Consider the following 12683-nt stretch of genomic DNA (forward strand, 5'->3'; position numbering starts at 1 on the left):
AGTTGATTCTGACTCACAGCGACTCCTCCTTGGGTTTCTGAGGCGGTATCTCTACGAAGTAGATTGCCCAGTCTTCCTTGTGAGGAGTGGCTGGTGGGTTTGAACCACCAGCCTTCTGGTTAGCAGTCAAATGCCTTAGGCACTACACTACCAAAGCTCCCCAGAACAGGCTGGACTGTTTGAAAAGTGAGGTAATATGAGCCCGCCCGTTTCCCCAACCATTCTTGGTCTGTTCTGTCACGGATGAAGGAAAAGGAGGCCCAGAGCCTCAGAAATAGAAGGAATGATGTGGCACACTCAGGAGGGAGGTTAGTTGCAGACAGGCAGCCAGATGTTTCCAGCTATCACAGGACCCTTATGGCTCTGACACTATTCCACCAAATACATAATAACCTGTCAGGGACTGGTTTATTTCCATCAATGAGCTTTGTGCAACACTGGCAAAGGCACATGGAGACTGCTGAAGTCAGGGGTTTGGACAATAGTGATGGCACTTGGGGTCAGCCAAGGTCTAGGTTACAGTTCGTGACGTGTCAGCATCACCTATGGAGCCCACATGCAAGTGCCAAACCCTGAGTCTTACAGAATCTAGGCGCTCCTCCTGGTGCAGGAATTGGGCAATGTCTTCAATGGATGTTCCCAGCATGCACTGTTCCTGGAGAAACTGGATCCCTCTCTTAGGTTTCTTATTGAACCTGTTTCAACAAGAGATGGGACACCGATTCCTCATGTCACAATCTGGAGGATGGAAAAAGCTTCCAGTTGAGGCAAATGACAAGAGAAAAGAATCATGAATGAGTCATCATATATCAGCTAGGAGGGTCCTGTGTGTCCTGGTAGCTTTTTAGAATTCCAGCTTCAGCTGGACTCAGGTACAGCAGCAGAGTCCTCTGGTTGTCAGCAAATGTTGCTCTCCCCTCCTCCAACACTAACAGAACTGAGCACACAAACTACACAAAAATGATATTCCTGTCTCCTTTAAGTAAAGTATGGCCATGTGATTAAAGTCTTCCTGTAACTGATACAGCTGAATATGAACCTACAACAAAAGGGAGCAGGACCCCTTGCTTTAGAGACACTATCTACTTCTAGGATGATCACTCAGCTGAGAGGTAATTTTTTTTTTTTTTTTTTTTTTGCCCTTTTCCTCTTCTTCCTCAGAATATGTGTGACGGCTGATGCTCCAGCAGTCAACGTAGACCAAGAGGCAACCCTAAGATGAAAATCATATGCTAAGGATGGTGATGCAGAAAGACAAAAGGAGTCCAAGTCCCTGACGTCTACCGAGCCACCAGCACAGCCCTGGATAGTTCACTTCTGGATTTCTTTCACTTGAGGCAGAAAAAACTGCCTAATGCATAAATTCCACTTATTTTCTACCAAGCTCTGCACTAGAGACTGGTCCTCATATATAAGCACAAACCTCATCTATGAACCCAAGATCCCTGCACAAGCCCTGTAAAGGAAGGACATAAATAGGGAGCAAGGATAGAGAACAGCTTAGGGACCTGTTTAGACAGCACAGTTATAGGAGGCCCTTTGAGGAAGAGATGGCTTGGTAAGCCTGAAGGTCGGAAAAGACGACAGTATCTGAGGCATTCCAAGCAGAGGGCATAAAGGAGGATGGAGAGAGCCTACAGAGTTCACAGGCTTGAAGCTCAAGGAAGCATAACTGTGTGGCAAAGGAGCTCCAACAGGAGATGAGGTCAGTGAGGAGACCAGAAGCTGATCAGTGAAGACATGGGAAACTGGGAATGATGTTAGGCAGTGGAGTGATAAGACCTCATTTGTACTTTGTTTTTCTTTACATTTTGTTTACTTTGTTGTTTTTGAGAATACACACAGCAAAACACACACTAGTTCAATAGCCGCTACATGTACACAATTTAGTGACAATGATTGCATTCTTCTCACTCCTCTTTTCTGAGCTGTTACCCCCTCATTAACTAAACTCACTGCCCTTGTGGTGTAGTGAAGTACTTGGTATGCCCACCAGATGACTGTGTGGGGCTATGCAAAAGTGAGATTCCCTCGAGCCATCAAGGGGATTCGGTAGCTTGCTAATAACGTAAATAAGGTACATGGCACTGGGTGAGGGTGGGACCATGGAAATAAGGTGTATGGAACTCTAATGTGGGGATTGGCCAGTTTTGTCATTCTGCTAGGCTTAAAATGAGCCCTTCCAGAGGCAAAAGGGAGGATCTCACTACCACCAAAAGAGAAGAAGCAGGAGTAGAAGGTGTCCTTGAACCCTGCACAGCAACAGCAGAGATGATGGTAGAGAAACTGGAGCAGCAGAACCGAAAGAACCAAAACCGGCCCAAGACAGAGCCGAGGGTTTTCCAGACCATGGAGTGAGAAAGCTGAATGCCTTTTGGCAGGAGGCTTGCTGGTGGAATGGGGTGCACCTATCAGCAGAGCTACAAGAGCTTTGTGACACTTGAGCTGAGACCCCAAAGGCCGAAGAGAGGCATGCCTGAGGCCACAGCTGAGGGGAGGCTACCCTGATTGAAGAATTATCCTGAGCATGTCCCCAAACCTGAATTGTAACCTTTTATTTCCCTAATAAACCCCATAATCTTAAGTGTTGTCTGTGAGTTCCGTGTGGCCATTGCAATAAATTATCAAATCTGGCAGGGTGCCCTAAGAGGAAAGGTTGGTATTAGAATTGGCAAAAAGGTTGGAGGGTACAGTCTGTCTGACTATAGCTCTCATAGGAATCAGCCTTGAGCTTATGCTGAGCGGGTTCTGTCACACCCTCGTGAAATTAAAGGAGGTCAGAGAATGTTGTGATCGTGCCCTTTTTGCAGCCCCCTAAGGTTCCTATCTCATCTTTCAAGGTGCTGTTGTCAATTAGATTCCATATACATAGTTCTCAAAAGGGCATACTGCTCGAGGCAGACTCTCACTTGTTAAACTTCTATTCAGTTTTAAGAAGATTTTAGGTGTATTTTTGATTTAAGGTTTAAAGATCATCTCAGGGCAACAGTTTCAGGGGTTCATCCAGTCTCCATGGCTCCAGAAATGCTGGATTCCATAAGAATCTGAGATTCTGTGCTGTATTTCTCCCCTTTTGATCAGGACTCTTCTATGGAATCTTTGATCAAAATGTTCAGTACTGCTAAAGACATCATCGAGCTCTGGTCTCCTGGCAAAGGAGGCAGTAGTTCATGGAGGCAATTAGCCACACATTCCACATCCTCCTCCTGTTCCTGACTCTCCTTCTTCCTGTGTTGTTCCAGGTGAATAGAGACCGAATGTGCCTTGGATGGCCACTTGTAAGCTTAAAAGATCCCAGATACTACACAACAAACTAAGAGGAAGAACAGAAACACTATTGATTTATGTTTTTAAAAGGTTACATTAGCCGTTGTGAGAACACACTGGAGGGATGTGGGGAATGGTGAGAGTGAAAATGAGGAGATCAATACTTCAATTACCAAATGAATATTATAATTTCTACTTTTAAAATGAATTGAATTTACTAAGTTAACCAATCATTCAAAAGTTGGACAGGACATGAGATTGTGTGTAGATGTGTGGTTCTGTGTAGAAGACTAGAAAGAAACACAATTAAGATTTACCAATGGTGTGTTGATGATGCTGTGGTTATATGGGAGAACATCCTTATTTTGCAAAGATGTAGGGCTCAAGTATCATGATGTCTGCAAGTTACTTTCAAATGGTTCAGAAAAAAATATACATAAACAAATATGGGAAATGTCAATTTTTCGCCATCTTGAAATTTTTAATAATAGCTAGCTCAGAAAAAAATGATCCCAATGGTGATTTCTTCTAGACAGCAGTGTTAGGAATGATTCTTATATTCCTGCTTTATACCTTTCTGTATTTTCTAAACTGGTTTAACTTCTTCATCAGGTAAAAAACAAAAAAGGCCAAGAATCAACCACTAGGTACTACTTAGAGGTACTAAACTCTCTCTCTCTCTCTCGCATACACACATGCTCCCTGTCTCAATCAAGCTCATCAAAAGGTACCAGCATTAGCCTTTGAACCACACCACTTCTCCTGTAGAAGTCAGTCCCAGGCTCCCACAAAAGACAGGGTTTTGTCAGATGCCCAGGAGATCCCATCAGAGCAGCAGCCACACTCACAGCTCAATGCCATGTTCTATGATTTCCTTTTGTTGCTTGATGACCTCAAACTGCTCTGGGTCATCCTGGACAGCCATCTGGGTCCCAGAGGACACCGTGGATTCCACGGACGTCACGCTGCTCCGTCTCGCCATGTCAAGGCCTTTCCCGTCCCCCACTTCCTGATCCAGCACCCTCTCTTGACCTGCAATGACAAAAAGCAAAGGAAACTGAATAAGCAGATGGGACGCAGACATGACTGAGCTCAGGTATGGCTTCGTGGGTTCCTTCTCCAGATCTGTAACTGTACAATTTTTACTGTAAGGATCATCAGCATGAAACCTTCATGTCACTCTGATTCTCAATCCTTATGGAACTTGATAAGCTATTTCTAAAAGTCACATGGAAGAGTAAAACTGAGTCATTTAAAGAACAGTGAACAGGGGACTTGCACTATGACATACCTAAACTCATCCTATTACTCTAGTAATTTGAAAAATGTGGTGCTGCTGTAAGAACAGACATAGCACTAGGAAAGGATGGAAAGTCCAGAAACAGACTGTGTGCATAAGGGACTCTAGTGTGGCTAAAGGTACATCAGTGAGGGAAGGAGACACCTCTGAAATAAGGATGGAGCAACTGGTCTCCATCTAGAAAAGCAAGTTTAAAATAGCAACTGTTTCATTATATATATATATTTACCACAATTTTAAAGAAGGTTAAGAAAAATAAAGTTTAGAGCACTATTTCACAATATTCCCCCAAAAAATCTATATGAATTATAAAGTTATCAGAACCTTTAAAATGCCACAAGCAGAGTGCAAACTAAAGCATTCTGCTCAGTTTCCAGAGAACTACATCAAGACGACGGCTGCAAAAAGCCAATCACGAGTGGGGGTGGTGGCGGCCACCGTGTTCTCTCACCAAGGCTAGTCTGATGGTTGGGATTCACATACAGGTCTTTGCTCCATTCCACCATACACTTGAGGATGGACACCAGGCATTCGAGGCCTTTCTTCCTCAGACTGAGTTCCTAGAGGACAAAAGTGACATGGCATACAGACTTAGCAGATAACTTACATGCAGACACCTATGGGGCTCTTGGTGAACTCTGAGGACACTGGACAATCAATGAAAACCCAGGGAAAAGCTGACAGGAGACAAAGTATTAAGGGCCCATTGCAAAAACCTGCACTGAGTGTTGGTTACAAACATCCTAGCAGGAGAAACATGGGGTATGTGGATCTCAACATGGACAACAGTATTTGGATTTTTTTTTTTTTAAATGTTTCATTTACTGCTGTATGCTTAACAAAAACAAAGCAAACAGAATCTTAACCAGTAACTCTGAAAAAATGAGAAAGGAGGCCTGTGTTATGCAGCAAGTGAGGGATTCTGGACACCCCCTGACCCCCTAAGTATCCACAAAATGTAGCCCAGTTAAAGGCTCACCCTACCAGTAACTTTTCAGAAAGCACTATTTCTTAAATAAGCAATATGAGTTTCAGATAATCGTTTAAAAATGCAATTAGACTCTAGGCGCTTCTAATACCACATCTCAGGTGGCACAGATTGCTCTGAATTTGACGGCAGCTATGGACCACCTTCTAGGGAATGCACACACACCAAAATTCTGCACCTAATTCCAGAGGGTTCATCACCTCTGAAAACCCACACAGAGACTTGGTGAAGGAGTCTGTTTTCTCTGTAGACACTCTGTCAATCACAGTAACCTTTGTCTGTACTGGAGATTGGGATCCTATCTTATACATTATCTTTAAAAAGGTAACTGAGAATAAACTCACCTCCTATAGTTCTCAGCTGGAATATCACCTTCTCAGGAGACTAACCTGATGACCCCATAAGAATGTACAATACTCCCACCTCCAGCACTTCCCCTCTATCTTCCCTGCTGCATTTTTCTCTGCAGCACTTATCACCACCTGATACCTTACCTCTTTATTGTCTGCTTTTAAGTTCCATGAAGGCAGGAAGTGTGTACTTTGTTTACTGCTGTGTCCCCAGAACCAAAAGCAGTGCTGGCACATGGTGGCATTTCACAAATACTTATAGAAATAAATGAAGTTCAGAGTGTTCTCAAGGTTTTTACCTGCAGAGGTGTCATTCCTAGCTCGTGCCCACTTCTTCCCTGAGCGATTTTGGATAAATCATTTACAAGGCGCTCAAAAATGTTAGCAGCATTTAAATCACAGTCGTAGTTGACATAAATATCCACAACACACTGGGCATCTTGGAAGATAAACACAACTGTTAGAAGTCCTGATCAAAGACAAAGAGCAGTTACGTTCTTATTATATGAGGTATCTCTGCTCAAAATTTTCCCCAGTAAGCCCAGTAAACTTCAGAAGGCCGTCCCTCAATCAGGAAATGCTATGGGCAGCACTGGAAGTCAGAAACCCTTCTTTTTAGGATGCTTCTACTTTAAGTGAAGTCTTAGGCAGCCCATTCCACCTTGCTAAGGCTCACTTTTCACATCCAAAAAGGGGATCACAACAGCCCAGTGCCCTTGTATAGTTGTATAACTTTTAAGAAATCTGATGACAGATAAGTGAAATGTTTCATTTATAATGAAACAAAACCTAAATATACCTTAGCATCCAATCAAACGCTGGGAACACCAATATCCTGGACCCTGTGACTGACGTAACAGTGTTCAGCTTAGGAAGGGTGACCGAGTGTCCTGGTTTGCCAGGACAGAGGGATGGATTTCCCAGGATGTGGGACTTTCAGTGCTAAAATTAGGACAGTCCTGGGCAAACTGGGCCAGAATGGTCATCCTCTAAAGGATGGGGTAGAGATGAGATGGGATAGTCACTGGGTTAAAATGAACTCAGAAATGCCTGGATCCATTCACTTTCAAGACTTTCTGAGTGAGGCAAATAGAGGCTCACGCTCAGAATGAAGATACCTGCGCAGATCCTTGTCAGAGTCTGAATGACCATCCACCTGTGCTCAAAGGAACTTGTGGACGTTTCTAAAATGTTCAGAAAAATCTCCTTGAAAAAGACCTATATGACATGAGGACAAAGAAGGCCACCATTAACAGTCAGTCTACACGAGGGCTCAAAACCTCACAGGCTTTCAAGGACAGGCAGATCCTGTGGTAAATGAGGGAGGCTAAGTAGAACAAGAGTGGTGCACACCACTGCTAAAAGGCGCTGACACCTGGCTCAGGGTGGGAACAGAAAGGAGGGTGGGGTTGCAATGACCTTAGAGCATGGCCCCATTAGAGAAAGCAGCTGCCACTTAGCTCTGGCCAAGAGTTGCCATGCAGAATGTAGGATCAGTGCTGTAATTTCTCTAGAGAAACCAGAAATCTGGATTTTTTAAAATAAAATCTGATTTCTCAATTTGGCAACTAATTTAAATTCTTTTAAATGATTTATAGGCCAAATAAACATGTCGTGGGGGGTTAAGTCCAGCACCTAGGCCACGTGCTTTAAACTTCTGGTTATAATGAAAGGCATGTAAGCTTTGGGGGCAGTAATTTCTTTCTGAAAAGGTATTCTTTCACTCAAAGAGTTCCTCTCTGGGGTGCCAGCTAGCTGACTGGGTAACTGGTTTCTGGAGACGGTGACACCAGCAGCTCTCTCATTTGAGTTATCCATTCACTTGTTGATGGCCATTTAAGCTGCTTCCACCTTTTGGCTATTGTGAACAGTGCCACAATGAACACTGGTGTACAAGTCTCTGCTTTCAAGTTTTTTAGATATATACCTAGGAGTGGAATTGCTGGGTCACCTGGGAGTCCTATTTTCAGGTATTCGAGGGACCATGATACTGTTTTCCACAGCAGCTGTACCATTTTGCATTCTCATCAGCAAAGAACAAGGATTTCAATTTCCTCACATCTTCACCAACATTTGTTATTTTTTTAATTCTTCTTTTTCTTTTTTTTGTTTATTTCATCTTTCTTTCCTATCCTTTCCTGCTTTCTTAAGCTTTATCCCTGAGCAAATGCTGCTCTTTCGATCTCATATGGATTTGCTATTTTGTTTTAATCTTAGCCATCCTGTTGCTGCTGTTGTTGTTATATGCCGTTGAGTCACACCTGACTCATAGCGACCACTCCTTGGGTTTCCTAGGCAGTATCACTACGGAAGTAGATTGCCCAACCTTTCTTCCAAGGAGTGGCTGGTGGGTTTGAACTGCCAGCCTTCTGGTTAGCAGTCAAGTGCCTTAGGCACTATGCTACCAGAGCTCCCTTAGCCATGGTAGTGGGAGTGAAATGGTATCTCACTGGGGTTTCGATTTGCATTTCTCTGATGATTGAGCATCTATCTTTTCGAGTGTTTGCTGGCCATATGAATATTCCCTCGTTTGGGTTAAATGTCATCAAATAAAGAAAATAAGTTTGAAGTCTGTACCTCGATTTGCATTTTCAAGTGCATCTTAAAGTTTGAAAGAAGAGTAAGAAAAATGGCAAGAGAGAGCTCAAAGACATCGGGCACCGAAGATACGCCATTTTTGGACAACGCCACACAGAGATATTGCTTGATTGCGTTGATGAACATTTCATGTGTCCTGAAGACTGGGCCGGCATTCTGCAGCACGGAGAGGAGTAGCTGCAGAGACACAACCTTAGAACGCAGCTCATGAGATCTGGCAAAGAAAAGATGAGGACAGGCTCAAACATCAAACCTAAGACAGCATGTTCCTTGACATGACCTTGCTCCTTTACCAGTGACCAGCAGTTTCTAGGAGGCCAAGGAGTCAAGAATTAGTAACAGCACCAATATGTCAAGAGCATGAGGGCGGATGGTGCAAGGTGGGTCCTCGTGGAACCTGCAGGACCTCTGAGAACAAGACCCACCCGTTCTATTCTTTTTGTCTCTCTCTGTCCAAAGCAGAGAAGATAGCAGGAGCAAAATAAATGTCAACTGGTTCTGGAGCAACAGTTCTGCAATGAAACTTAACAGAACTGATTACTTAACATCGTTTTATGTGCAGCTAAGAGATCCGTCCCACTCTGTCCTTATACTCAACGTGATGGTACTCTTTATGACCCCCTCCCTGCTTCCCAGAGGTCAAGGATGGTTAAGAATGGGAATTTTCACAAACCATTTTCCTAATGGTCATACTACCTTCATTTAGTATTCTAAATGAAGAGCCATAGATGATAACTGATGACTAACGACAATAATCACAATGGTAATAATAAAAAACCCACTGCCATTGAGTCAATTCTGATTCAAAGTGACCCCCATGGGGTTTCTGAGGTGGTAACTCTCTACAGAAGTAGACTGGCTTCCTTCCACTGTGGGTTAGGACAGCCAATCTTCTGGTTAGCGGCCAAATCCCTTAGGCATTGCACCACCAGAGCTTTTTTAACAGTAGTAATAGTGATTATGTTGTTGCTGTTATGTGCCGCTGAGTCGGACCCGACTCATAGCAACCCTTCCTTGGGTTTCCGAGGCAGTATCACTAGGGAAGTAGATTGCCCCATCTTCCTTCCAAGGAGTGGCCAGTGGGTTTGAACCACCAGCCTTCTAGTTAGCAGTCAAGTGCCTTAGCCACTATGCTACCAGAGCTCCTATAGTGATCATAAACCCCTTTAAAAGTATAAAGTGCTCTTGTCAGGATATCACCTATAATATTTTACGTCATTATCAACCCTAGATGGTGACTCTCTGTATTCCCATTTTCCAGGTAAGCGTTAGTAACTCATACAGCCGTGGAGCAAGTACAAAGTGGTGGTGCCAGGATGCGAGTGCAGCCTGCTCTGGTTCCAGGCTTTGCCTTCTTCACTCTTACAGTCAGTCTGTTCACCACAAAGAAAAGTTTTGCCTCATTGGGCTGAAACTAGGGTTCAAGTCTATACCCATGAAGCAGAGGCTTCCAACTGGGGCAGAGAACTGAGGTTTGCATGTATCCTACCCCTTCCTGACTCTCTATTAGGAGAATAAATCAATTAGTAAAAAAAGGGGTATATGCTTAATATATTGAATGTTTTTAGCATATAAACCAAGGAAAACAAAACTGGGTGGAATCCTGGTTGGTGGGGATACAGAGACCGTTCAGTGAGAGGATGGGAGGGACTGTAGGCATGTGCTAAGCTGTAAGAGCAGCCTGCAGACCTGCTGGTGCTCACATAACAGGAAGAAGTGGCACAGGAACAAGGCAAGGCTGAAACACAGCACCATGTGCTCCTGGGTCCTCTGGACTGTAGAGGGCCAAGAACTAGTCTCCTTACTTTGGATCTGGGGGTCCTTCTCCGAGGGGTTTCATGGACAGCTTGCAAAGGGAGCGGAACACAAGGAAGGCATCCTTCTGTAGAATGTGAGAGAACTTAGCAGCTGCTTGATGTCCTTGTGTGTCTGACTCCTAAGATTTGAAACAAAAACACCAAAGGGTCAAAACAAAGGATAACTCTTTCCCCAAAAAATAAATGTAATTACCTCACGGACATGGAAGTTCTTGTATTTAATCACACAGAGAGGTGAAGGATGTGGGGAGGGAGAGTCTGGAAAACAGAAGCTACGGGGGAGTCGTCACAGCAGTTATAAAAGTTTGTTTCTTGTCCTCATGGATGGTTTAAAATGATAATTGGTCCAAAGTTAAACCATAAAAAATTCTAGAACAAGGATAGGTTTGTGTAAGTTTGGGGTAAGGAAGGTATTTCTAAGAATACTACTATAGGATCAACCAGGAAAAACAACAGACATTTAAAATAAACTTCTTTACAAAAGTAAATTTATGTTTTAAACACAAAAAGAAAAATGTTCATAACACAGGACAAAAATTAACATCTTCAACATACAAAAACTTCTTACAATTTACTAATATGGAAATCTCCTTTTCCCCATGTAAAGCAAGCAAAAGACATGAATAAGCAAGTCATCAAGAAATACAAATGGCAAATAAACAAAAATCATCTTATTAGTAATCATTAAGGTGGGATTCTTCTCCTGTTAGACTAGCAAACATTTTGAAAATCCAACTCATCTATTGCCATCTAGTTGATTCATAGTGACCCTACAGGACAGAGTGGAACTGCCTCAAAGGGTTTCAAGGCTGTAAACCTTTATAGAAGTAGACTGCCACCTCTTTCCCCTACAGAACAGTTGGCAGGTTCAAACCACCAACCTTTTTGGTTAGCAGCTGAGCATTTTAACCACTGTGCCATCAAGGTTCCCTTAAGAAACATTTAAATAAATTTTACTTCCCAGTTTTAATGAGAGAATGGGTACTGACATTGAGCAAGTGGGCAGATACTTCCTGGATGGCTAATTTGGGACTAAGGACCAAAGGCCTTCTAACTCTTTTGACATAGCAATAACACTTACAGGAATTTATGCTGAAGAGTTTGTGTACAAGATTCAGTTATAAGGAACCGTGATAGAACCATTTCTTGTTTTTTTTTTTTTAAATTGTGATTTGAGTGAAAGTTTATGGAGCAAATTCATTTTCCATTCAACAGTTCATACATATTTTGTTTCCTGACATTGACTGCAATCCCCACAACGCAATAGCTCTCTTCCGACTTCTTCCCTGCGTCCTTCTTTCCTATATAGTCCTGGCCTCTGAGCCATCTCCCTGTACAAATGTTGTCCTTCTGATCTCCCATGACTGATTGTTCTAAGGAGTGTACCTACCCAGTGTAAATGTTCACCTTGTAGGCCTGTCTATTGTTCGGCTGGAAGCACCTGGAGTGAGTTCAACTCCAGGCCCAAAGGCTGACTAAGGGCCATAGACTCAGGGGTTTCCCTGGTCTCTATCAGACCAGTAAACCTGGTCTTTTTTACAATTATGAGTTTTGTTCCACATTTTTCTCCCACTCTATTCAGGATCTCCTATTTTGATCCCTTTCCAAGTGGTTGGCAGTGGTAGCTGGGTACCATCTAGTTCTTCTGGTCTCAGGGTCATGTAGGCTAAGGTTCCCATGGTCCAGTAGTCCTTTGGACTAATTGTTTCCATGTACCTTCGATTCTCTTCATTCTTCTTTGCTCCAGACCAGGAGAGACTAATTGCAGTATCTTAGATGGCCATCTGTAAGCTTTTAATACCCGTTTCTACTCAGCAAAGTAGAAGGTGGAACAATGTTTCTATGTAATATATTATGGCAGTTGAGCTTGATGTTTTTCATGACCATGGTCCCAAGCCTGCTGGCCCAGTGACTCACTTCCTCAAAGTGTTTGGCTATGGCTAAGAAGTTATCATAACCTTGCCCCTGTTAACTCTATTATATATATATATATATATATATATAGACTTATAGCACATACAAATATGTATGTAGAAATAACATCTACAAAAACTTATATATGATCATGAGTACAGTCCCTTTTGTCTACCCATACCTGGTCATTTAGCCTCTCTACCTATGCATCTACCCACAGAATGTTTGTTATTACTGATAATGCAGTATTGTCCAAAGTAGAATGTAGAACAAAGTTTTTGTATAGTATGCTATGCCAACTGAGCTTGATGTCCCTACAGCCATTGTCCCAAGTCCATGGGCCCAGTGACTCATTCCCTCAAGGTGTGTGGCTGTGGCTATGAAGTTATAACTTTGCCCCCTGGTGGCTCTATTACATATACAAACATTCTTTTTTTTTTTTTTTTAAT

General features: G+C 42.9%; 1 protein-coding gene across 1 annotated transcript in view; it reads right to left on the reverse strand.

The window, feature by feature from the left end:
• ARFGEF2 (ADP ribosylation factor guanine nucleotide exchange factor 2) overlaps window positions 1-12683 on the reverse strand; it is a 125907-nt gene that overhangs the window by 64165 nt on the left and 49059 nt on the right. Inside the window, exons 9-15 of the mRNA XM_007938332.2 lie at window positions 10309-10439; window positions 8483-8717; window positions 7024-7123; window positions 6205-6344; window positions 5019-5127; window positions 4116-4299; window positions 584-695 (exon numbers count right to left, since the gene is read on the reverse strand). Coding sequence (XP_007936523.1) covers window positions 584-695; window positions 4116-4299; window positions 5019-5127; window positions 6205-6344; window positions 7024-7123; window positions 8483-8717; window positions 10309-10439 — 1011 coding nt within the window. The remainder of the gene's footprint in view (window positions 1-583; window positions 696-4115; window positions 4300-5018; window positions 5128-6204; window positions 6345-7023; window positions 7124-8482; window positions 8718-10308; window positions 10440-12683) is intronic.

This window comes from Orycteropus afer, unplaced genomic scaffold (genome assembly GCF_000298275.1).
Source record: "Orycteropus afer afer isolate SDZICR_OR568_19922 unplaced genomic scaffold, OryAfe1.0 scaffold00049, whole genome shotgun sequence".
In the NCBI taxonomy this organism is placed as follows: domain Eukaryota; kingdom Metazoa; phylum Chordata; class Mammalia; order Tubulidentata; family Orycteropodidae; genus Orycteropus; species Orycteropus afer.